Source organism: Lithobates pipiens, unplaced genomic scaffold (assembly GCF_037356315.1).
Source record: "Lithobates pipiens isolate NorthernLeopardFrog02 unplaced genomic scaffold, aLitPip1_a1.2 Scaffold_28, whole genome shotgun sequence".
Classification (NCBI taxonomy): domain Eukaryota; kingdom Metazoa; phylum Chordata; class Amphibia; order Anura; family Ranidae; genus Lithobates; species Lithobates pipiens.
The window spans coordinates 186,593,524-186,619,688 of record NW_027507789.1 but is presented as its reverse complement, the minus strand read 5'-3'; the positions used below and the strand labels follow the sequence as shown (position 1 = coordinate 186,619,688).

Sequence of the window (26,165 nt, the reverse complement as noted above, 5' to 3'; positions counted from 1 at the left end):
AGTATAAACGGAAAGAAGGAAAGATGAAACAAAAAAAGAAGGGAAGCAGACCAGAAACTTAAAGCTTAAGGAGGAGTTGGGCACCAGAGGGCATTGGAGAGCGTGGTACATCAATACGAGTCACACAGACTGTTGTATGTAGACACTCCGTGGTTCCCAAACCGCTTCAAATGTTGTGGAGGTGGCCAGAAGAGTTGCTGCAGCAATGGATACAGTTGACTGTTTCCAAGCTTGGGCTACAGCTTCCAGGTTTTTTAAGCTGAAGTTAGAAGCTGATTGGCTACCATGCACAGCTGAACCAGATTTTGCACTGTCCAGTTTAGGCAAATCTACTTTCTAATTTCTTTTGTGGGTTATTGGTCTTCTTTGGGATCTGGTGCTGGTTGGACTCGTCTCAAAAAGCTCCTTTAAGACAGTATGGGCATCCTCAGTGAGCAAATAGCCTTTTTTTTTTTTTGCTTTATGCCCACAAGGCTCAGCATAGATTTGCTCACCAACATCGCAGATCCAGTATTGATATGCAAGGGCATCACTAGTGCTCCTTCCCAAGAAAGTGCTTGGGTTGGTGTAAACCTAGCATGTTGTCTGTTTTTACTGCAACAGAATGCATGGCCAAACATCAATCTACTATTGTATGAGACTCATTCCAACTGCTACATGCTTGGGCAAAGGTCTTGTATTCTGCATTTTTGTGGCATTGCCCCATGTGCTGTAAGCTATAACACGTCAGTATGAAGGACAATACATATTTCGATTCATATTTTGATTCACATATTTCCATGCTCATTATGTGTCAACAAGCCCATAAACACACTATAATCTGTCATTTACCATGACTGCTAGATACGCATTATAAACGGGTGTTCATGTTTATGAGCTCTTCATTTTAACTCGGATGTAGTCTATAACCCATTTTGCTTTATTTCTCTGGATCACACATGTGGCATAGATGTACATGTACTGTGAGGATGATTTATAACGACTATAAAAACGTGGAGCCAGCTATCAAATCAGTCAGGTGTCTTTATTGTCCCAGTAAGTGGCACCTGGATGATTGCTATGGGTCACAACTCCAGCTGTCTTTGCTTTCGTAAATGATCCCCCCGTGTCTGACTGTGAACGATGGGCAGAAACACATGTTTGTATTTGAATGCATTACCAAAATCCTGTCTCTGATTTAATCAACAGGTGATGGCTGCATGTACAGCAACATATTTATTCATATTCTCGTAGAAAGAAAACAGCAGGACGTGCTCACACAGCGATTCTATAAAAAAAAAAGTCTGGAAGCCCTCATTACTGTCCCCATGGGAAAGCCTATGCAGCTCAATCTCAGTCTTCATAAATAATACTTGGAGCAGGAGCTTCACTTTGCTAAGATTGGACCACATCTGTCTCTGCTCTTTCAGACACTAGTATCTCCGATATGAATATGGAGCAAGCAGCTTACTGACTTATGGCCCGCACATGCGATCTGAAAATCAGACGAAAAATAACGATTTTGATGCGATCATACGATAATCGGATCGTTGGTACAGAGCTTTCAAGAGCTGATCATGACAGTTCATCTGATATTTTACAATGGGACAAGCATGAACATTTTTCTCGTATGATACCAGATCGTACGATTTTAATTTAACCTCTTGCTTACTGGGCATCCTGCCCAGACCAATTTTTAGCTTTTAGCGCTGTCACACTTTGATAATTGTATGGTCATGCTACACTGTACTCTAATGACATTTTTATCACAAAAATGTAGCTTTCTTTTGGTGGTATTTAATCACCAATTGGGTTTTTATTTTTTTCTAAACAAACAGAAAAAGACAAATTTAAAAAAAAAAAAAAAAGTTTCATAGTTTGTTATAAAATGTGGCAAACAGGTAATTTTTCTCCTTCGTTGATATTCGCTGATGAGGCTGCACTGATGGGCACAGATAAGGGGATGGTGATGGGCCCTGATGGGTGGTTCTGAGGTCACTGGGCACTGGTAGGTGGCACTGATGGTCACTGGTAGGAGGTATTGATAGGCAGCACTGGTGATGAGGCACTTTAACTTTTATAGGTGACACTCTGGGCACTGATGGGTGACACTGTGGACACTGGTAGGTGGCGCTGGTGGTCACTGGTAGGTGGCACAGAAGCAGAGGCTCTCCACAATCGGGACTGATGTCCCTCACAGCAACCTGCATTTTTTTTTCTCCTCACACTACCAGCATGAAAGGAGAAAATGTAGGCGATTACCGGCTCTGTTTACATCACATGACCAGCTGTCATTGGCTGACAGCTGATCATGTGGTAAGGGGTCGAGATCAACCCCTTAGCCCCTGTACACACGGTCGGAGATTCTGCCAACCAAATCCGTCTGATTTTGTCCGTCGGCTTTAGTCCGACTGATTGTGTCCGAAACTGTTGCATACACACGGTCGGACTAAGTTGTTGAAAAATCCGATCTTTCAGAACGTGATGACGTAATTTCGTTACGATGGGACTACATTCAGGCTAGTAGCCAATAGCTTTGATGTAGGAATTTGATCTGAGCATGCGTGGCACTTGGTCCGATCAAAATTCGCTACACATGATCGGAGTATGTCTGATCGAACCAGTTGGTCGGAAAATATTTCCAACATGTTGGAAAATTGGGTCCGACGGATATTCTGACGGAATCAGTCCGATGCATACCACACACAGTCGGATTATCCGACGACACGGTCCGATAGGACACATTCCGACGGATTCTCCAACCGTGTGTACAAGGGCTTACTCCGGTCTGTGATCAGCCAAGTCTCATAGACTTGCTGATCACAGGGTGCGCAGGCCGCTCAAGCAGGGAAGGACGTCTATGGACACCCTCCTGGCAAATTATGTTCGGGCTGCAGCCGTCTATCGGCTATAGCGCGGATGGGAGGTGGGTAATCGGTACAGTTGTCATCCGAAAACACAATATAAATACACTACGACACTACATCACTTTTGATTTTTTATTCTGTCGATTGAGAATTTTTGTAACTTTAGTAAACTCTCCATTTTTGATATGCGACTGGCATGGAAACAAAAAACGGGCGATCTGTCGTCTGATTTTCAGATCGTGTGTACACGGGCCATTACAACAAGACTGCATGCAGTTTTGTAGCAGTAGAATGGAAATATATTGATCGCTTCCCCTTTTAACACAGACATTTTGAATACAATAGTAAAATCGCTAGTAAACTGTGGTTACAATGCAAGGGAAAGATAACCCAGAGTTTGGCAGAATTCCCAGACTGCTACTATAGCAATGTCTTATCTTCCACTGAAGAAAGATAAGAGGCGATATTTATGTACTATCTTCAGAAAGTCTGTACACATTTGTAGTTATTTGCTATCAATAAACGAAACCCAGGAACGTATTTATAAATAGTGAGCTCCCATTATTTACACCAACATTGCTATTTTATTAAGGAGGAGGCTTGTATTTTTTTCTGCAGATGAAAAACCGTTGGAAGTGTGTTTTTGTTTTGCGTGCAGGAAGTGTTGGAAATGACTGAAAACGTATCTGGGTATTTATCTGCACCAGAAAGGTGCGCATTTTCTTTTCGGATGCCTCTTTCTATGAAGCATGTTCTGGAATTTAATACATTCCCTGAATATCCTAAACCACGGAGGTTTCATCTTCTCCAGAACCACAGTATTCGTGATTGAGCATATCTCAATGCAATTTTAATTTTAGTTTTTAGCTTTTCCTTGTGCTTTTTCCACAGAGAGGGTAATTTTAAAGTTTACATATAGCCAAAGCTTATTTTTATTTTTTTTTTATTTTTTTAAATATACTCTTGTAATTAAAAAAAAAAAAATTTATATACATTTTGTAAGATTTTTTTTATATATATACATTTTGTATAATAAATTTTTTTAAATATACCTTTTGTACTTTTTTTTTTTTTATATACCTTTTTATACGATTTTTTTTCTTTAAATATTCCTATTGTAATATATATATATATATATATATATATATATATATATATATATATATATATATATTACACATATACATTTTGTACGATTTTTTTATTTTTTTTTGCTTTAATATACCTTTTGTACTTTTTTGAAGAATTTACCAGGTGATTTTTTGCGATATGGCACTGCGTCGCTTTAACTGACAATTGTGCGGTCATGCGACGTTGTACCCAAACAAAATTTACATCCTTTTTTTTCCCCCACAAATAGAGCTTTCTTTTGGTGGTATTTGCTCATCTTTGCGTTTTTTTTTTTTTTTTTTATATACCGTCGTACGTTTTTACAGTGGTCATCCGGGCAAATTTACCTTCACTTCCTTTCCCAGAAACCCAACAGGAAGTGACAGGAAAACTCTTTCAAAGTGAAGGGAATTACTTTCTCAAGCAGTTGTCATGGGGAATACACATAATCAGAAAATCCTAAAAAATACAGATTTTGAATTGATCATGCCACAATCTGATCGCTACTACGCAACTTTCATCCGAAATTATCCAAAGGGACAAACTTGAACAATTTTCGTTTTAATCAGTACAGTTTTTGTTCAAAAATACAGTACATTGCAGCGCTTCCGAATTTATATTCTGCTGTACAAGAACTTTCATAGCTTTCGTAACCTTTGCATTTTTCGATATGGAGACTAGCATACAAAAAAATAAAAACCAGATGATCGTTTGTCCGTTAATCTCTCATCATGTGTACCAGCGATCACTCTCGCCTCCTTGTTCTGGTGACAATTCACCAGCAAATAATGGATTTCCTATTACTTTCTGTTGGTGACAATATTCACTGGGAGAAATAAAAAGGGTGAATTTACCTGGGAAGGTAAATGGCAGCAATAAACACCTGGGGTTTGTATCCATGCTTATCCAAATCTTAAAAATAAAATAAAAAAATACAAGCATTTGCCAACCACATAAGGTGTTATGTGCTTTAAGTGGATCTAATCCAGGGTGGATTTGATTTAAATCAAGTCGATTTAAATTGCCATTTAAATTACTAGTTTAAAGGCTTGATTTAAATCATACATTTTAAACAGCAACTGTCATCTCTGTCTCGCAGCGGCTCCTCCTGTGATCTGCTGTTGATTTACCAGCAGTCCCATTCACTTCAATGGGATGGCTGGTCATGCGGCAGTGACACAAAGTGAGGGACGTGGTGGCAGAAGGTAGGTGGATGCCCGCTAACTGGCGCTGCCATGATGGATCTGAAATGACAGTTGCTCTTTAACCACTTCAGCCCCGGAAGAATTTACCAGGTAATTTTTTGCGATACAGCACTGTGTCACTTTAAATGACAATTGTGCGGTAGTGCAACGTTGTACCCAAACAAAATTGACATCCTTTTTTTTCGCCCCCCACAAATAGAGCTTTCTTTTGGTGGTATTTGCTCATCTTTGCGTTTTTTATTTTTTGCGCTATAAACAGAGCAACAATTTAGAAAAAAAACAACTATTTTGTACTCTTTGCTATAATATCTCCCCAAAAAATTTTAAAAAATAATTTCTTCATCAGTTTAGGCCAATATGTATTCTACATATTTTTGGTAAAATAAAATCGCAATAAGCGTTTGATTGGTTTGCACAAATGTTATAGCATCTACAAAATAGGGAATAGATTTAATGGCATTTTTATGATATATATATATATATATAGTATTTTTACTAGTAATGGTGACAATCTGCGATTTTTGGCGGGACTGTGACATTGTGGCGGGCAGATCGACTTTTGACACTCTTTTTGGGACCACTGACAATTATACAGCGATCAGTGTTATAAAAATGCACTAATTACTGTGTAAATGTCACTGGCAGGGAAGGGGTTAACACTAGGGGGCAATCAAGGGGTTAAATGTGTTCCCTCAGTGTGTTTTTAACTGTGTGGGCATGGGACCGACTAGAGGAGGAACCAGATCGCTGTAGCTATTTAGTAGGAACACACGATCTGTGTCTCCTCCCGTCAGAACAGGGCTTTGTGTGTTTTACACAAATTCCCGTTCTGGCTCTTGTGCCCACGGTTGCGGGTAGCCGGCGGTGATCGCGCCCGCTGTCCACACACAGCGGGCACGCTTCTGCTATAGCTCTTAAAGGAGCTGCCGTATGAGTATGGCAATTCTCGCAGCAGTGCCACTCTGCTGCCGTATATCAGCATGAGCCGGTCGGCAAGTGGTTACATTTAAGGACTTCTTGTTGCTGGTAGTTAGAATCTTTAACCACTTGAGGTCCAGGCCATAGCCGAATGATGGCTACAGCGCGAACCTCAATTTCCGGTAGGCCAACGTAGGACGTCCTCCCCTGTGCATGCTCCCTGCGAGGATCGTGCTGTGATCACTGAGTCACGGAGACTTGGCTGATCACCAATCCTAGTAAGGGGCCAGTCCCGGCCCCTTACCATGTGATTTTTACTCCAAAAGCATTTTATTAAAATAAATTTGATAAAAAAAAAAATCAGATTTAGATCAAAAGAATCTGAATTTTATTTTTTTTTTTATAAAAAAAAAGCCATTGATTTTTATCCACCCCGGTCTAATCCCTCCTATCCTTTACAGTCAATGAAGCTACCATCATAGCCTTTGTTTAACCTCCCTTTGCCATGGTGCCACACATGTAACCAGTTATGGCACCAGCCATTTGATGACTTGACAGTTAAGCTAAGAGCAAAAGCAACTGTGACAGTTAACATTTATACCATTCCTTAAATGTAACTGTTTGGGGAAACCATTAAAAAGGTAGTAAAGGCAGTTTATTTATGTTTAACCTACAGGTAAGCCAAGGGCTGCTGTTAGAAATTATGGGGCCCTGCACAACCATCCTGATGGGGCCCCCCCAACCCCGCCTCTTTGGTTAGTTATAGCGCTGAATTCCACTTTAAGCACATAGCAAACATATTACAGTTGTCCAAAAGCTTGTATTACCAAAAAGCAATGTTATGACATAGATTGAGTAAAAGCATAGCCGTGCTCCTTACCATTCAGGCTGCAATCACAATACAACGTTTTAAATCGTGGACAGATTTGCCGCGAATCTGCATGCGATTCGACAGCGCTGATGTGTGAATGACAAATCGCGGAACTCGCATTTGAGATGCCATTCATTTGAATGACACCTCAAATCGCAGTGCAAGTCTGCCGCGTGTTAAAACGTACTGCAATCATGTCGCCCAAAAGAAGCTCCAGAGCATTTTTTTGGGTGACATGTTTCCTGGGATGTGGATTGCCGTATTTTATTGCGCGATACTCACGGCAGACCCATACCGTGGTTTGAGGTGTCATTCAAGTGAATGGCATCTCAAATGCGAGTTGAGTGATTTATCATTCACGCATCAGCGTTGTCAAATAGCGGGCAGATTTGCGACAGATCTGCCCGCGATTCAAAACACTGTAGTGTGAATGCAGCCAAATGCTTGCCATACACGCACTGAATTTTGCCCGTTTACAGATTGAAGGATTATTCGTTGGTCAAAAGCGAATTGCCCAATAACTGACAGAATAAACTCGTTTCCAGGATCATTTCCATGATCGTCGTTACTGTTGGATAACAATAAAAATGTATATAAATTATACAAGACAGAATATTCTTATCGTTTTGATTACAACATACAGATATACACTTTAGTTGAAACGGTAAATGTTTTCGCTTCTGACCCATCGACATTAGTCAGGCCCACGGTCAAAATCGTTGGTGAAGTTAGGTTCGTTAACGACACGATTTTCGAACGATCTTTCCGAAAATGATCAGTTTTGGATGAAATTCTGTGTGTGTATGGCCAGCATTAGTCTGGAACTGTTTATTTCATGAAATAGAAGATATTCCAGGTACATCTAAAGTAAGGACTTTTTTAAACAAGGAACAGTGGCCTAAACGCAAAGTGAAATGTGGTATGTAAATCTCAGTGTAGACCAGAAAGGTGGGACATGGCAAATCCCCGGCTATATCTCAATGAGATTGGGAGGCGGTATGCCAGAGCCTTAATTTCCCACCTAGAGTCAAGATTTGCTGAAACCGACTCTACCCTAGTTCTCAGGGGGCTCCTGTGGTGGAAGAAATGGAGAAGTAGCTGTAGGAACCTTTTAAAAGCAAGTTATGTGCAGTCCAAAGATTGATATTCAGAAGGAAATGTTCTCAACCACCTTCTCCTTTACCTTATTACCCACACAAATTGCATATAGCAAAATAGGTAAAGTTGTTCTTCCATCTTGGGAGTAAAGATTTTTTTTCCTCTTTCAACCATGACATGTAGTAATAAATAAAATGGACACAAGAGGTCTAATCCTTAAAGCGGAGTTCCACCCAAAAGTGGAACTTCCGCTCATTTGTCTCCTCACCCCCACAATTGGCACCTTTTTGAGGAGGGGAGACAGGATACCTGTCTGACAGGTATGTTGTTCCCACTTCCGGGAGTCCACGCCGCAGCCCATGACGTCACCATGGGGCTCCCTTCTCCTCCTTCCCCGTCACCGGACCAGTAGGAGAGAAGAGCGGGGCCTCGTGCATACGCAGTAGGGTTTCCAGCATGAAGCCATAAGAGCAGCCCCGATCCTCCTCTTCTGGGGTCCTAGGAGTGGTGCTCCTGGCTCTTCCTCTTCATTGGGTGTCCCTGCGGAGAGACGCTTTCCATGGGGGCGCCTGTGCGGGCACACTACTGAGTCCTGCTGCTGCATCCATTCATACAGACAGTGGGACTCGGCCCCGCCTCACTGGATTTTATTGACAGCAATGGGAGCCAATGGCTCCTGCTACTATCAGTCTATCCAATGAGGATCCGAGACAGCGGCTGGAGCTGCTGGGCTCCTGTTCATCGCCGGAACGATCGGGTTCAGGTAAGAAGAAGGGGGGCTCTGGGGGGGGCGGGGCAGCTGAAGCACAGAAGGTTTTTCACCTTGATGTATAGAATGTATTAAGGTGAAAAAACATGAAACTTTACAAACTCCTTTAAGTGCCTGATTGGTAGAGTTACCAAAACTTTTTTAAATGTTTTTTTTCTTTCTTTTTTTTTCCCAGTACGAGTTGTATTTGTTTTTTTTGTGGTGATGTTAATTTAGTGTAAGACCACTATACCTACTTTCATCAGTTACCTCTTTGATGTTCTTTTTAAGTCTAGTATCGCTTATACATATTTATTACGCAGTCTACTGTTAAGTTTAATTATATGAATTTGAACGTTTTCTTCTTTCTCTGGCAGGTGGCTCCTCCTCTGAAAACGATTGTGCGTTTGAGCCAGATTACTCCATCACCCCCATTCCCGTGACTGAAGGCATGCAGCATATACGCATAATGGAGGGCATGTCCCGTTCACTGCCATCCTCTCCCCTGCTCACCCACCAAGCCATCAGTGTGCGACTGCAGCCTGTCAAGAAACTGACTGGTAAGAACAGACTCTCTGGCAGACAATGTGGCTCTTCATGTTAAAAGAAAATAAAAAAATGTACATTGTGTATAGAATTCTTTTAGGAAAGCTATTGAATTTATCGAACCATAATTCCTATTATATTTTTTATTCCCCAAATGACCTTTTTAAATTCCAAATTTATAAATGTCAGGAGTAGTTGGCAGTAATGGATGTTGGGCATTTTTAATTCTCCCAAAGACCTAACATGATCAATGCCTGATCAGTCAATTTCAGCCTGTTTAAGTGACGGTCCTTATGTGTTGGGCCACCCACAGGTTGGACATACTGTATATCTCCCCCAGAAGGACGAGTTGACACCAACACTCATCTCTGTTCTCTAAGTAGGCCAATAAATGTATTTTATTATCTCTTATGCCGCGTACACACGAACGGACTTTCCGGCAGACTAGGTCCGATGGAATCGGTCCATCAGACAATCCGATCGTTTTGCGTAAAAAAAAAAATAAAAAAAATCAGACGGACCTAGAAATAGAACATGTTTCAAATCTGTCCGACGGACTCAACTCCTATCAGGAAAACCGTTTGTCTGTATGCTAGTCCGATGGACCAAATACAACTCAAGGGAAGCTATTGGCTACTGGCTATTGGACTTCGTTTTTTAGTCCCATTTTACATCATCACATTCAATACAAACGGACTTAGTCTGTTCGTGTGTGGCCAAGTCCGTTAGTTTGGAAGATCCGTCGGAACTCTGCCGAAAGTCCATCGGGAAGACCGTCGCACCTAGTCTGCCGGAAAGTCCGGTTGTGTGTACGCGGCATTAGAGTGAAGGTCCAGTCAAGTTAAAGTGGAAATCGTGTATTTTCACCTACAAGGTGTGCCTATAAACCACCATATCCTTGCTGAATGACTGGTTTGTGGGATAGAATCAGTCCATTCATACCAGTTCAACCAAACCTAAAGAAACGCATGAGTCCAACTCAGAAGATCCTTTTAGATCTCCATACAGATTCCTCATGGCTCCTGTGAAGTGATATTTTTTTTATTTTTTTTCCGTGCTTCACATGCATTTGAAATACACTATAAATGGAAGTCTGCAGGTTCCCATTTACTTTCATTGTATTGTGTGGATGACTGATATACTGCACTTTTACCTGTTTTGTGTTTCTTTGGACATTTGGACAGATTTACTCAAATTAGAGCCTGCAGTGTCTGGTGCAGCTGTGCATAGTAACAATAAGCTTCTAACGTCAGCTTGTACAGTAAAGCTTTGGCAATAACATTTGCAAGCTAACCAGTCTCAGGTGATACACAGAGGTGAAACAAATCATCCTACGAAGGTTGAACCTGTTTATCTGTTGCTGTCTCTCCTCTACAGCCTCCTAAAGCATGCATCTCAGCTCCATAAGGCAAGAGGTGGGGATATGATATGATACACTACACAGCAGGGATCTGAGTGTAAACTGAGACCTGAGTGGAGGGAATGGACACCCCCCACCTCTACACAGTCTAATTGGGAAACATGCGCTGCTGAGGCTGTCCATCACCTTCTGTGTTTTTGAGTTGGGAGGGGGATAGAAGCGAGGTTGTCCCCCCAGAATGCTGTGGTGTTGGGATAACTTTTCAGAAGTGGCTCATGCAGATAAGAGGGAGAAGAGAGCAAATGGGAAGCGCACTAGGTGCTTTGTATTGAGTCTAGTACACACTATAGCGGGATATGTTCCGTTCATTTTTCATTTCACAGGTTTACAACCACTTTAAATTGGTTGTAAACCCTTTAAAACCACTTTTCACTACAGGCAAGCTTATAATTAGGCTTACCTGTAGCTACACTGAATATCTCCTAAACCTGCATTGTTTAGGAGATATCCCTGTATTTGAATGTGCCAACGTCATCGGCACATGCTCACTTAAGCAAACTGAAGCAGCGGCACATATGTTGTATGTATGTTAGACTGTGACGTTTCCGGCGGCTCCCACGTGCATGCGCGGGAGTGACGTCATCGCGGCTCCGGCCAATCACAGCGCCAGAGCCGCTATACCTGGAAGTAACCCCGCTGGATCAGGGAATGAGGGCCACTACGGGGCTTCGAACCCAGGTAAGTAATTCATAATGAGCTAGTATGCTATGCATACGAGCTCATTGTGCCTTTGTCTTGCAGTTTTATTTGTTTTTTGGGGGGGGGGGGATTTTTTTTTTTAGGGTTTACAACCACTTTAAGCCACATTATGTACTGTATACATGTCGATATTTGGTTTTCCAAAACATAAGTAGCAGCTCAATAGGGATAGTTTAATATTTGATAATAAATGGAAACGGTTCTCAACGATTGCTTGTGTGTTGTTCTATTTGATACCTGTAAACTTTGCATCAGTGGTTATATAATATGAAGGAAGGGAAAGCCAGACAGTGTTTGCCAATGTAACCATGCTCTTGCCAGCTATTATTTTAGTATCTGCAGTGAAAAAAAATGACAGCTACAGTCTGGTTGTTATACCCCCACATTATACTGTTACCTTTGAATGAGAACAGGGCTGTATGATCACAATCATTTCTAAGCTTCTAATTCACCTGTATTGTATTAGATGTAAGGCCATGCCGTCTCCTATGCAGAAAGGCAATTGGTTTCCATTTATGGATGAGAGCCTGCATCTCTTCATTGTTGATTGTTTCTGACATTATCTTATTTCAGTTACACACTTACCAGGATGACTGCCTTTAGCTATAATTTGTTGGGCCCTGTTGCTTACAAGAGGCGCATCCGACCATGTTGTGCTTTGCATTAATAGTAATAAAAATGCCCCTTCACATATATTTTTAAAGGGGCTCTAAACAATATCCTTATTTTTGAAAAATAATCAATACACATCCAGTACTTAATGGCCCTGTAATCTATTTATAATTAAACCATTTCTGTGTCTTTCTGCATCCCTGCAATGTCTTCTGTGAGCTCACAAACCTCCATTTCCATCCTTGTTTCCCTTTGTTTAGAACAGCAGGGGCGGCCTGTGCATTTTGGGCGCACAATACAATCCCTATTCATGCGCCCGGCCCCTTTCAGGACGCCGGACTCATGGACTCCTATGGCGGCGTGGGGAGGGGGTGTTTTTTATTTTCAAGCACCTGCTTAGAGCCTGAGGCTCTAATAGACTTCAAAAAAAGGGTGGGCTGGGCGCAGTGAGTGCGTCCTGATCCCACCCTGTTGTGTGACCATAGCGAATAAATTTACGCTATTTTTACACCACAGTGCCTCCCCGCCAATCAGGAGGCAGGTCAGTAAGACACTCCGCCACTGCTGACAAAGGAGCAGAGAGGTCCCAACAGCCCGGTAAGTGCCGGACCTCCTCCCACAAGGTACTGCCGGTGTGCGTGCCCCGCGAAATGGAGGAGGAGACGCACAGGAACCATGGAGGATGCAGGAGCCTGTGCCTGCCCATTCCACAGCTCACTGCCATCATCCGGATGGGTTAAGTGCCGGTCTGATGGCGAGCGGAGGGAGTCACAGTGGCTGCATATTATGGGCACAAAAGCTGCACATGGTGGGCGCAGAGGCTGCACATGGTGGGCGCACAGGCTGCACGTGGTGGGCACAGTGGCTGCATATTATGGGTTTGCTTGTGCCCCCCCAAAAATGTTGAGCACTAGCTGCCACTGGGAACAAATTGTGCATATTAGATGCAGTCATCCAGGACTATTGATAAGGTAGTACACCCGGCCCTCCTGGTCTGGGCCTGATCAGTTCAAAAGGAGGGCTTGCTTTACTGCCGACTCTTGTGGCTCCCACTGCTGCACTGCTGGCTCCTCCTCTTTCTCCCTCTTGCTAAGCTGCAGGGGGAATAGACGTCTGTGCCCCCACCCACTTCCTGTCCAGGCCCCCCTGGGTGCCCCGCCTGCAGTGCCTTCGACTTCTCTCCTCTCCTGCTGGCTGCTGCTGTGGTCATACAGGGATGTTTCAGGATGGTGAGCACAGGAGCCGATAAATATGTCCTATTAAGCGACTGCTTCCTTTCCTGAATGAGCACAGTGAGCCATCGGTACCGATTGCTCATGTGTCTATTCATAATTGAAGCATAGTAAACTGCCCTGAGTCTCCCTTTCTCTGTCTCAAATGTGAAAAATCAGTTTAGACCCCTGATATTTTAACAAAGCTCCCCACACAGAGCAGTTAAAAACATGTAAAATAAATAAATACGAAAATAAAAAGTAAAGTTCAAAAAAAGTGAAAAAAAACCCATTAAATTACTCATTCAAATGTGTTTTGCAGCAGGATTTCACTCTGTCACTGGACCAATCATACAAGCACATGCACTGTCTAGGGCCAATGCAGCTTTGAGTTGAATCAGCTTACTGGTATGTTGTGGGAGCACAAATAGAGAAACACACTAACAGAATGTTGTCGCTGCAAGGCAATATACCTAACTACAATGCATCAGCTACTAAAAGCCAATCTTCACTGCATCATCTTAACACCACAAACACCCTAGCATTTTTGTCTGTGGCCATCTTGAATAAGGGCAAATAATTCACATAGCATTTACTTCCTGGAATCCATCCACTCTTATCTCAAGCATGCATGCAGGAGAGTGTGCTTACCTGAGAAAACCCTTCCTCCTCCTCACCTCGCCTCCTGAAGACTCCTGGGATGTATGACATCATTTGCCTAGGTAGAAAACCAGGAAGTAACAAGAAATATAAGGAGGACCAGCACAATGTCCGCTTTTGGGTGAATTTCCGCTTCAATAAACAAGCAGTAATGGGCTTGTTTACACCAGTCTGCATACTAAAGGGAGCCTTTTCAGTATGCAGGCTGGTGCCCAATGTGTATCAGAGGTAGGGGGTGCAAAGCACCGTTTTCCTGTTTGTTTGTTTTTTTTTTTTTTTTTTTACTTTATTGAAATGTTACAAAGTCACATTTAATTTATTTCTATGCACCACAGGACTGCTGTGTGGAGACTGTGACTTCAGGTAAGCTCCTGTGCATTGAAAAAAATGCGGCACTTCAGTTTCACCTCAAGGCAGCATTGTGGGGTGAACAGGGCAAAGAGGCAACAAAGAAAGCATTTGCTGAGACTGTGATGATCTGGACAGATTAACACAGGTCAGTGTATATGGTGTGAAAGAGCCCTTAAAGGACTGATCCACCTGTATTCTCTTGCTTATTTATTCAGTCTAACAAAAATGGCTGTGTACCCTGCGTCTAGCGGACTGGCATCTTTAGAGCAGATGGCTTTGGTACCACAGCAGTTCTGTAAATGATGGCTTGCTAGGTGGTGCTGTTTAACACCTAATATTTTTGCACTGCTGTATTAATGCATTGTCTGCACATTCTTCAGTAACAGAAGAAAAAAAAACAGGCTTAAGCCAAAATTTGTGTTTCTGGAAAAGCCGTTTATGTCTGGCTGATTGCTTATGTTCTCTTCTTGGGCAGTAGTTTCTAGAGACTTGAATGCTTGCTTATTGTGTTTAACTCGTTTGATCCTCTAATGAGGCTCCGCAGGTCTGACTCACATAGAGACGTATGTTATATACCTCCCGAAGGGACTGCTACGCTATAAACTCTGCTTTAGGGATCGATACACTCTGTAAAATGCATCTCTTGCAGCGAGACGCTAACGTTATGCAGAAACCAAGTGTTTTCTTTTCACTGTCAAATGTTAAGACCTTACAAACCTCAATAATTTACAGGAGCTTGTAGACTTAGACTGTGTGCTTAAAAAAAGGTGTTAGTCTTTATAATTGCAAATATAGTGTGTGTGTGTGTCGCATGTTTGGTCTGCAGATGATATCAGCATTAATTAATTTTGCATTATTCAGCTGCATTCAATACAATTAACAACATTTGGAAAAAAAACTTTTTTTTACTCACCTGGTCTGTTGCTAGGGGGTCCCTCATTATCTGCCTCTTCCTTTCCACGACGCCTGACGTCATTTCCCTCAGCGCCCGTGCTCGCTAGTGCTCATGGGAGATGTCTGTCATAATTTCCCAGGAGTCACTGGGCAGCGCAGAGGGCTTTGTTGCCATCACACAGGGGCGGGCACTTCAGACGACGCCACCCGTTGTGATGGCAACGTCAGAAATGTATGGTGCTGCGCCGTACATACTGCGCATGCGCGAGAATGGGCAGTGCATGCTGGTCGCTCAGCTGTACCAGAGCCCAGATAGTTAGATAGTGCTTGTGGGCTTCACATGCCCACAAGCAAGATGGTAATAGACAAGAACAGTGAATATAAGAGATCTGTCTCAATTAAATCGGCAATCGAGCACCGTTTAAAAAGAGACACAAGAGTGCTAGTAACGACTTTATTAAGAAAAAATATTTTTCATAGTTGGAACTCTGCTTTAAGAGTTTTTTTTTTTTTTTTTTTTTTTGCAGCACAACTTAATGTAGGCTAAAGGCTGTCTCTGTAGGGCAGTGATGGCGAACCTTGGCACACCAGATGTTTTGGAAAAGTTTCCCATAATGCTCAACTACACTGCAGAGCATGTGCCTCTGTAGCGGGTTTCCTCTTTCTTTAGAGTGCCAACTGTAGAGATGAATTACCCTTGTGGAAAAAGTATAATAAAGCTAAACAAATAAAATGAAAAAAAAAAAAAAACATTTTGCGGTGTTCTTATTTGCTGGACTACAATACACAACCCCTCCTCCTCATCTCCATCACACAAAGGGAAGGTGTACTGTAGACCGGCAGAGGAAAACTGGCCAAGGCTGACAAAACTGCGTAGGATTTCAGTGCAGCAAACGCACTAATCCATACGTCCAACTGCTACTGTCTTTAGGAGAAGGCCTCATAACTGTAAATGGATTTGTTTTTTATTTTATATTGCAGAGAGAGGAGTGAGACCGCCTTGTTTGGTGCTGCAATGGCTGCCGTAAGAGTAGAGCCAAAACTCTGGTAGGGAGATGCAGCAGAAGAAAAGGGAAAAAATAAAAAGCCAGCTGGTTATTCGAGATTATCGGTTCAAATCTGGCAATATTTTGTTTGGTGTTCCTATGAGTCATGCGTTTGTATGTCTGCAGCTCTAATAGAATGGATCTGAGAAAGGGGGAGGGGCAGTCTGTAGATTCTGAATGCACAGTGGCCTTGTCCTCCTTAGCTGATTCTGGGTTTGTATGTACAACAATTTATCTAATTATACAGGTAGTAGAAATCTGCAGTATAATCACTTGAATTTGCAGCATTGTGTATCATTATGGGTCCCCACTGCAGTTTATATATTTAGAGCAATGTTGGTGGCCACACATGCAACAATCTTCCTGCTACTCCAGCCGGTTTCAATCAATTGCTCAAAGAAATAAAAAAATAAAAAAAGTCCCACCTCAAATTGCTTTAAAGCATATGTCCATTTTTGCAATCAAATTTAAGAAAACCTCATTACATGCTTGTCTTGCTTTCCCATTCACATAGCAAACATAGATGTGTGTGTGTGTGTGTATATATATATATATATATATATATATATATATATATATATATATATATATATATATATATATCTCAGAAAAGTGAGTACACCTCTCATATTTATATATATATATATATATATATATATATATATATATATATATATATATATATATATATTTTTTTTTTAGCAGAGACCCTAGGGAATAAAATGGCGGCCATTGCCATTTTTTATGTCACACTGTATTTGCATGGCAGCTGCAGGTATCATTCAGATATCTCCACTTCATTCTAAGAACATCATATGATGTGCACCTGAGGTTAAGTGGTTAAAATCACTGCAAATACATGTGGCACTACCCCTGCAAAAGCCACCAATTATGTGTCCCAGGTTCTCATCCTTTTAGCGCGGCACAGCCAGGGACACAGCAGCTTTCACTCTTCTGCCTCAAGAAAAAGTTTAGGGCAGGATTCCCAAACTGGCAGCCCTCCAGCTGTTGAGGAACTACAAGTCTCATCATGCCTCTGACTGTGGGAGTCATGCTTGTAACTGTCAGCCTTGTGATGCCTCATGGGACTTGTAGTTCTGCAACAGTTGGAGGGCCACCAGTTTGAGACTCCTGGTCTAGGGGTTGCCTTTTTAGAAGTTTTATTGCAGAAGGAATTGGATGGGGATTAGGGAGCTGTGGAATACTCCAGAACACTAAAAAAGCAGCTTCTTAACACAGTCCTCAAATTCTTAGGACAGCACTGGTACACCTTTTAGCAATGTCCCAGGCCGGGCAGTGGGGTTTACCAGCAGTTACAGTCATCCCTTTCTCTCTTTAGTATGTACTCCATGTCACCAAGGCTTGGATTTCTCCTTCAAACCCAAGCTGGCAGACTCCTCTATCGCGTTCCCAGATAAGATCCTTTGTGGCAGCCCTCTTTTGTCTCTCAAGGACTTGTAGAATGATAGACCCCTCAGCTGAGCACAGCTAGGACATTGGTGAGTAGATGGGATTCTCGGCAAAAGATGGCAGCCTTGCTGGCTGGGAACCTCTCCTCTAAGGAAAAGAACCCTGCTCTCTCTGAGGTTCCAAACTATTTATGCGTTCCCTGACTGCCTTCTGGGCAAAAAAAAAAAGCACTTAACGCTCATAAATGCAAAGTTTAGGAACATTTGTTTTTTTTTAAATGCACTTTTAAAAATGAGTAGAAGGGAATTTTTGGGGAAAAAAAAAACACTTGTAGAAGCAAATGCTCATAAACTGTATGGGCATTTTTTCTGCTCCTAGTGTGCATGGCCCTTAGCATTCACACGTACACAGCTCTGCTGATTACAGGATGGCCAAAAACTAAATTTGTCTAACCAAACCGATTAGCCTAACAAGGAGGGTGCTACATACAGAAAAGTACTTGCTAACCTGCCAGAAATTCAGTGAGCTCAGTTCTTCAAGTGCACCATGCTGGTATTGCAATCCCATCCAGTGTTATTGGCCTTCACCAGTTCATGTCTCTGGATTTCAGAAAATTTCCCCCGCCTCGTATTCCTAACACCCTTCCTGTCATAGAGTGACAACGTTGCTTCTCCATATAAATACAATATGGTAAGGGAGCATTGCCACCCAAGGACAAGAAGTGTGTTATTGGCAGGATCACCAAGTGAACATAAAGAGAAAAAAGCCTGAATAAAAAAACTGGTGCAGATACCACATCTAAGCCCACGTACACACGGTCGGAGATTCTGCCAACCAAATCCGTCGGATTTTGTCCGTCAGGTTTAGTCTGACGGATTGTGTCCGAAACTGTTGCATACACACGGTCGGACTAAGTTGTCGAAAAATCCGATCTTTCAGAACGTGATGACGTAATTTCGTTACGATGGGACTAGATTCAGGCTAGTAGCCAATAGCTTTGATGTAGGAATTTGATCTGAGCATGCGTGGTACTTGGTCCGATCAAAATTCTCTACACATGATCGGATTATGTCCGACCGGCCCAGTTGGTCGGGAAATATTTCCAACATGTTGGAAAATTGGGTCGGACGGAGATTCAGACGGAATCAGTCCGATGCATACCACACACAGTCGGATTATCTGACGACACGGTCCGATAAGACGCATTCCGACGGATTCTCCGACTGTGTGTACGCGGCTTTAGGATTGGTAAGCTGAAGGATATTACTTTTTTGTGCTTTTGATTAAATGCGCTTAAACGTAGAACACTGATTGGAAAGGCAATAAGAATAAACAGCAGAATGATAAAAATAAAAATCAATGAGAATCTGATAAAAATCAATTCAATTGTCTACCATAGAAGAGTAAATAAAAAGAAAGCTGCAGTGATTAAACGGTTTTTCAATTCAACTGAAAAAAGGATGTAAAAGTTAAATCCAAGGGTTGGCTTGTGCCATGTGTGGCAGCATAACCCATGTTATGTGTTGTTGACGGGTGGTTTTCATTAGGTCCATAGAGGGGCCAGACACTTCTGTTATCGGCCTCATCATACAGTAAACAATAGAGGCTGCCTTAAAGTATGCCAACCTGACAATCGGTTGCTCCTGCCATTGACCATAGTTATCTGCTGGTAATCAAAATCCAACTAAAGCTGATCATAGATGGAGCAAATTTTCCTGCAATCTTGGGTCAGTTTGTGTTGATGGGGGAATCCCTCCCGTGGATTCGAACCATACATGACCATGTTAGAACTGTATAGATTAGGCATCATGCGCTTACCATAAAGCAGCAATATTTCATACATGCGATTGGTCTAGAGCAGGGGTAGGCAACCTTGGCCCTCCAGCTGTGGTAAAACTGCAGGTCCCATGAGGCATTGCAAGACTCTGACAATCACAGGGATGACTCCTAGAGGCAGAGGCATGATGGGATTTGTAGTTTCACCACAGCTGGAGGGCCCGAGGTTGCCTACCCCTGGTCTGGAGATTATTCTTTGTGCTACCGTATTATGCCCTATAGTGAAATGTGACTTTTTGTAGGAACTGTCTGAAACCCTTGCACAGGTAGATCTTGCCATGTATGCTATTGGTGTGCAACATGCAGCGTGATGATGTGCGGTGCTGTGTGACACACTGTGCTTTGGGTATGTTACATGATCCTGTGTGCAGTGGTGCAATGCAGCCCGAACAGATCTTTGTACAGTTTATTAGGCAGCTGTGCAATCATGTGGCATCATAAAGCTTAATCTTACAACGGAGAAAGGTAGACGGCGTCGTTGCTTGAAACCCGTTTAATCATCTCTACGCTCGCTTATCTTATTGAGTATTCTGTCGGTGTCCTCTGTTGTGCCAGAGAGCAGGCTCAGCACACCGCACCGGCATGTGGATCAGAGCAAGACCTTTCGAGTATGAAGGCGTCAGAGTCTGAGGAGTGACGTGATTACTCCTGCCTCTGCAGCTGGATGTGGGACCAAGTGACGTACATAGGGAGGGGGATGATGATCATGTTGCTCCGGTCCCAGACATACAATTGTTTCCCATTGCCGCATTACAAGCATGCAGCGGGCATTTACATCTCCCTGTACTTCAAATACACAGGCTAGACATATTCCTAATGGTATTGTTTATGTGAAATGTATTTCCGCGGCTTCTGTGAGCCACACACCCATGAAATCCTCGTATAAAGCCCTCTGGGCTCTGTATCGGAAACATGCAAATCAGTTATAAGAAATTTATGAGGAGCAGAGCTTGAACTGGGCCAATCTTGTTTGTGTGGCATTGTTTGTTACATTTTATGCTGGAATGGGAAATTGGGAATAGAAAGCAGCCATGTTTAGATTTATGCATCTTGACATTTGCGCTGATATTGTAGGCAGTGGGGGACAAGTTTTGGTCTTTCTAAGTGACCTGCACGGTTGAAAATTGATGAAGAAAATTGGAGCGGAGTCTCCCTAGGCGCTCACCCTCCACGAAGGCTTAATAGGATTCAATTTCCTGGTGGCACTTTGCTGTTCTGCAGAATGTAGTTTTACTTCTACCTATAATGGAGAGATTTCAATGGATTCTGTATAATTTCATCTCCAGACAGTTGACTGATAGGACTTTGTATAAATGCACCACCAGGGGATCCTAAAACACGTATAATTATAATTCCATTAAACTGAGACAAAGGCAGTTTACGTTTAAATTGGCCAAATCCCATAACCTCCATCAAATATATGATCACCCAAAGTCGACAATGAAAAACCATTGGCAGTGATTGCCAACCTGCATAGGTGAAATTTCCCCATCTTCTACCTGCATTACATAGTAGGTGAGGTCAAAAAAAGTCCATCAAGTCCAACCTATGTGTGTGATTTATATGTCAGTATTACATTGTATATCCCTATATGTTGTGGTTGTTCTGGTGCTTCTCTAATAGTTTCTTGAAACTCTTGATGCCCCTCGCTGAGACCACCGCCTGTGGAAGGGAATTCTACATCCTTGCTGCTCTTACAGTAAAGAACACTCTACGTAGTTTAAGGTTAAACCGTTTCTCTTCTAATTTTAATGAGTGGCCACGAGTTTTGTTAAACTCGCTTCCCAGAAAAAAATTTTTTCCCTATTGTGGGGTCACCAGTACGGTATTTATAAATTGAAATCACATCCCCTCTCAAGCGTCTCTTCTCCAAAGAGAATAAGTTCAGTGCTCACAACCTTTCCTCATAACTAATATCCTCCAGACCCTTTATTAGCTTTGTTGCCCTTCTCTGGACTCTCTCCATTTCCAGTACATCCTTCCTGAGGACTGGGGCCCTGAACTGGACAGCATACTCCAGGTGCGGCCAGACCAGAGTCTTGTAGAGCAGGAGAATTATCATTTTATCTCTGTAATGGATTACCTTTTTAATGCATGCCAATATTCTGTTTGCTTTGTTAGCAGCAGCTTGGCATTGCATGCCATTGCTGAGCCCATCATCTACTAGGACCCCCCAGGTCCTTTTCCATCCTAGATTCCCCCAAATCTATCATCTATTTCTGACGACTTTCTTTGCACTGGTTACACCAGTGGTCCTTTTATGAGGGAGCAATATCTCATATTGAAGACTCCTAAAAACCTTGCAAGAATGTATATGAAATTTAGATTTTTATTAAAAGAGAAATGCGAGTTTTGAAAAAAAAAACACCTAGGTGGATGGAGCATCTGTCCTCTGCTGCCTCTACACCAAGAACTGAGCAATCAAAGATTGCTGATCGCTCAGCTCTCGGTCATCAGTGAGCAGAGAGTGGTGGCTGCCAGTCATCGGCTCTTTGCTCTGCCCCTCCAGCGCTCATGGTAGCACCGGGATGTGCAAGGGGTGAGGGCATCTGGCTCAGGCCCTCAGCGGCACTGAGCTTTGCACTTCTCCATTAAACATACACAAATTGATTGTATTGCATGTGTTTGCACTAAAGCAATCTATACGATTTTCTTTTTAGAGGCTCATTCAGTTGCAGCAGGTCTGTGTAAATGGGCCCATGTATTTAAAGGGGTTGTAAAGTCAGAAGTTTTATTTTTTATTTTAATGCATTCTACGCATTAAGATAAAAAACCTTCTGTATGCAGCAGCTCCCCTAATACTTTCCTGAGCCCCCTCTCTGTCCAGCGATTTCCACCAGTGTCTCGGCCATCTGGGACTCTCCCTCCTGATTGGCTGAGACACAGCAGCGGCACCATTGGCTCCCATTGCTTTCAATCAAAGTCAGTTAGCCAATAAGGAGAGAGAGAGTGGGGCCAAACCGCAGTCCCATGTCTGAATGGACACAAGGAGCTGCACCTTGGCTTGGGTGCCCCCAAAGCAAGCTACTTGCTGTGGGGGCACCTAACAGGTGGGAGGAGCCAAGAGCGCAGAAGAGAGACCCGAGAAGGGGAGGATCTGGGCTGCTCTGTGCAAATCCAATTCACAGAGCAGGTAAGTAGAACATGTTTGTTATTTTTATAATATAAAAAAAAAAAAAGCGACTTTACAATCACTTTAATCTTTAAGAATACATTAAACTGCATCAAATAAATGTTAACCAGCTATCTAGGAAAGAATGAGATTTTTAATTAAAATGCATTTTTATATAGTACTGACTGTCGGGTAAGTGGCAAACATGTATAGCCAAAAAATCACAATACCCCAAATTATTAATGGGTAACCGCTCATCACTTTAGAGTTGCACCTAAATGATGGCCCTACCTCTGGTGTGTAAGGAGCTACCTAACGTGTCACGTAATAAGCATTTCTGTAGTTAAATGCATCCTAACTCTTTGTGTATATACGTCATTTTTTTGTAATACAATTTTTTTTTTCCCTTTCATTACTACAACAAGGAGACGGGCAAACCCCAGGGAGAAAACTGAAGTCTCAGCTGAGCCGTTCTATACAAGGATAATTTAATAGCTAGGCAATGATCTTTTTGCCATCCTTATTGGCGAGATTTGCAATCGCTTCCTGCCAGAACAGAAAGTGATGGGAAATCTCTCCATGTGGGACACACAGAAACACATTTGTGATAGAATAAGGAACCGGTAGACCTGCTGACAGTGTTGTTAGTGCTGTCTGTGCCTTCCTGGCCCAGTGACAGCGTCATAGGGACATGGAACGAGAGACAATCTCTCTTGTGAGGTCACAGACAAAAACATAAATCATAGGATAGTGGTGCACCGAAATTTAAAATTCCGGTGCCGAAAATGAAAATTCAGGATGCATTTGGCTGGAAATCGAAACCAAACAGACAGTTTAAAAAAAAAATTGAATGTAAATTTTGTGGCTGGCGGTTTTGCATTGAAGTCACTAGGTGGCGATTTAGCACCGACGTCTATGGGGTGCGACTTTCGCGGTGAAGTCTATGGGGCGCGACTTCGCGTTGAAGTCTATGGGGCGCAGCATTCCATTATGGCCACTTTTTTTTTTTTTATATTGGCAAGACGCAGATAACCCCATTTTTAATTTTCAATGGCCGATATATTGGTGCATCCCTATCATAAGATTAACAATTCATCAAATCATAGCGCACAGACAAGTATTGAGAACCCCTGTACTTTGTACGTTCTGCAGTCATTTTGGCAGTGATACAGCTAGCATTTCATCACTGTTCAGCGTAGTTTTGTTTTCAGAGATAATTGATCTGCTTGTGAAATGGTTTTTGATACAATGAAATTCATTCATTCATAGCACATTCATTAAAGTTTCATTCCAAGCTACAGTTATATTTATGGTAGATGTGAATTTTATATAATTGTTTATGGCACTTATACCTAAAAGGCAGCAGTGTGGTCTATCTGTGTAGCCAGGAGATGCATTGAAAACGATATTACAAAAATGATGTAAGAGCACCTAGATCTTGGGCACTTTGGATTCCAGTCTTAAGAGTATTCTTGAATTAGTATTTAAGTGATACAGTGGACATTAAGGGGTGGATTTACTGAAGGCAAATAGACTGCACAATGCATGTACAGTTGCAATAATTTTCCCCAGAGCCTAGCAGATGCAGTAAAACTGCACTTTGTAAAGAATACCCAATCGGGTACAAGCAAAATAAAAAAAAAAAAAAAAAAACACAGCATTTTTGCTTGCAAATGAATAATGGAAACCAGCAGAGCTTTACGTTACTACATTTACTGGGCTCTTGGGGAAAATTATTGCAACTGCACTTCCTAGGTGTACTGTCTATTTGCCTTTAGTAAATCCACCCCTAATGTAGGTCTATATCAATATTCAGTAATCGTTAACTACCTGAAAGCAACCTAATCATTATTTTAAATATGTATGTTGAAACAACCCAACCATCAATGTCTGTGTAGCACTTCATGAGAACTCCATTTGCCCCCATAATTGGTGACCCAATGGAGACCCTTCACATGTGATGGCTACAAGCATCCTTTAAAGTGGTTGTAAACTCTCCCCCACAACTTTGTCCATGTAAATCAGCATAAAAAACCCCAATGAACACTGCTTGTAGACATCTCCATACATGCTTAGTATTGTTATCCTTTTTGTTCTTTAGAATGACGTCACTGAGCATGCCCATATCTCCCATGATTTACGGCACACTCTGTGTGCTTGTCTATTATCAGGACTTCCTACGGCACAACACTGAAATCCCACGAGACTGCATAATCACTCAGAGCTTCCTACTACACCCCATGTGACATCACATGGAGTGGAAAAAAAGGCATCAGACAGCATTACTGCAGTCTTATCAGCTAAAGCTGATAAGACTGACATAGGTAAACACTAGATAATCGGCACAAGTAAATACTATGAAATAAAACAGGTCAACTATGAGCAGGGAAGCAGGGTTGCCATAGAAACGTTGGATTGAGAAGGAGGCTTGGTTAACAGTACAGGAAGTGCTCAATGTAAAGGCGGAAATACACTCCACTGTGGACTCAGAAAACAATACTTAAGATGGCGCTGCCTAACCCCTGGAAACAAGTTTTTTTTAAGTTTCTTTAGACAGTAAGTAATATGAGATTTGGGCTGGATTACAGTGGCTATAGTCTGATAATTACTTATTATAATGGACTAAATGAAAAGAAGCATCAGAGTGGGAGAGTTTACTTCCTCTTTAAAGCTACAAGACTACAGGTATTCACAAAGTAGTAGAATCTGAATAGAAAAACACCTGCCACTCATTTAGATGAGTGTTTCTCAACCTTTTATCAGTCAATGCACCCTTTAGATTTCCACACAATCTCGAGGCACCCCATTATAAAATGTAAAAAACCAAGCTAATTATTTTACACAACACAGCAACATCCATATATGTACGACACTCAACATTGGAGGCGATTTATTCTTCCAAAGTAAACACACCTGGTAGTGACTAGTATCCCAGAGTTTCTCTTCTCCCTCAGTTCCTCTCCCTCAGTCAGCTAATTTGACCCCATTGCTGACAGGGAGGGGCAAACAAGGATGCTGTGCAGGTGTTTCATCACATTAGATGACCCGTCAGAATTTTTAACTGAAGTGACGTCCCGTCGCTGTCATCTTGCTACACCCCGCACTCTCCCACAGTAAGGATACAGAGAGAAGGTGACAAGCGGACATCTTGTTACACCCACAAGAGTTTTGCATTTTACATTTATTTTTAACAGTAAACTGAGTTTATATAGTGAAATACAGTACTCATAACTCCGTCTGACTGTTAAGATTAATTTTAAAAGCAGCGGCAAGCCTGCTGATCTCATAGGTTTGCTATTCCGAAAGAAGATCACAACCACGACACTACCTGCCTGGAGTTTGCATGTTCTCTCTGTGCCTGCGTGGGTTTCCTCCAGGTACACTGGTTTCCTCCCACAAACCAGACATGCAGGTAGGTTAATTGGCTTCTGTCCAAAATTGGCCCTAGTATATGAATGGGACCTTGTATTGTGGGCTCCTTGAGGGTAGGGACTGATGTGAGTGTGCAATGTACAGGGATAGGCACAATTGTAGACACTCACTCAGGTTGAACTGGATGGACTGGTGTCTTT

General features: G+C 42.2%; 1 protein-coding gene across 7 annotated transcripts in view; it reads left to right on the top strand.

The window, feature by feature from the left end:
- The window catches only part of TANC2 (tetratricopeptide repeat, ankyrin repeat and coiled-coil containing 2), a 703,225-nt gene that overhangs the window by 480,213 nt on the left and 196,847 nt on the right, over window positions 1-26,165 (top strand). For all 7 annotated transcript variants that reach the window (XM_077460125.1, XM_077460129.1, XM_077460128.1 and 4 more), the window contains one exon: window positions 9,174-9,356. In XM_077460125.1, coding sequence (XP_077316251.1) covers window positions 9,174-9,356 — 183 coding nt within the window. The remainder of the gene's footprint in view (window positions 1-9,173; window positions 9,357-26,165) is intronic.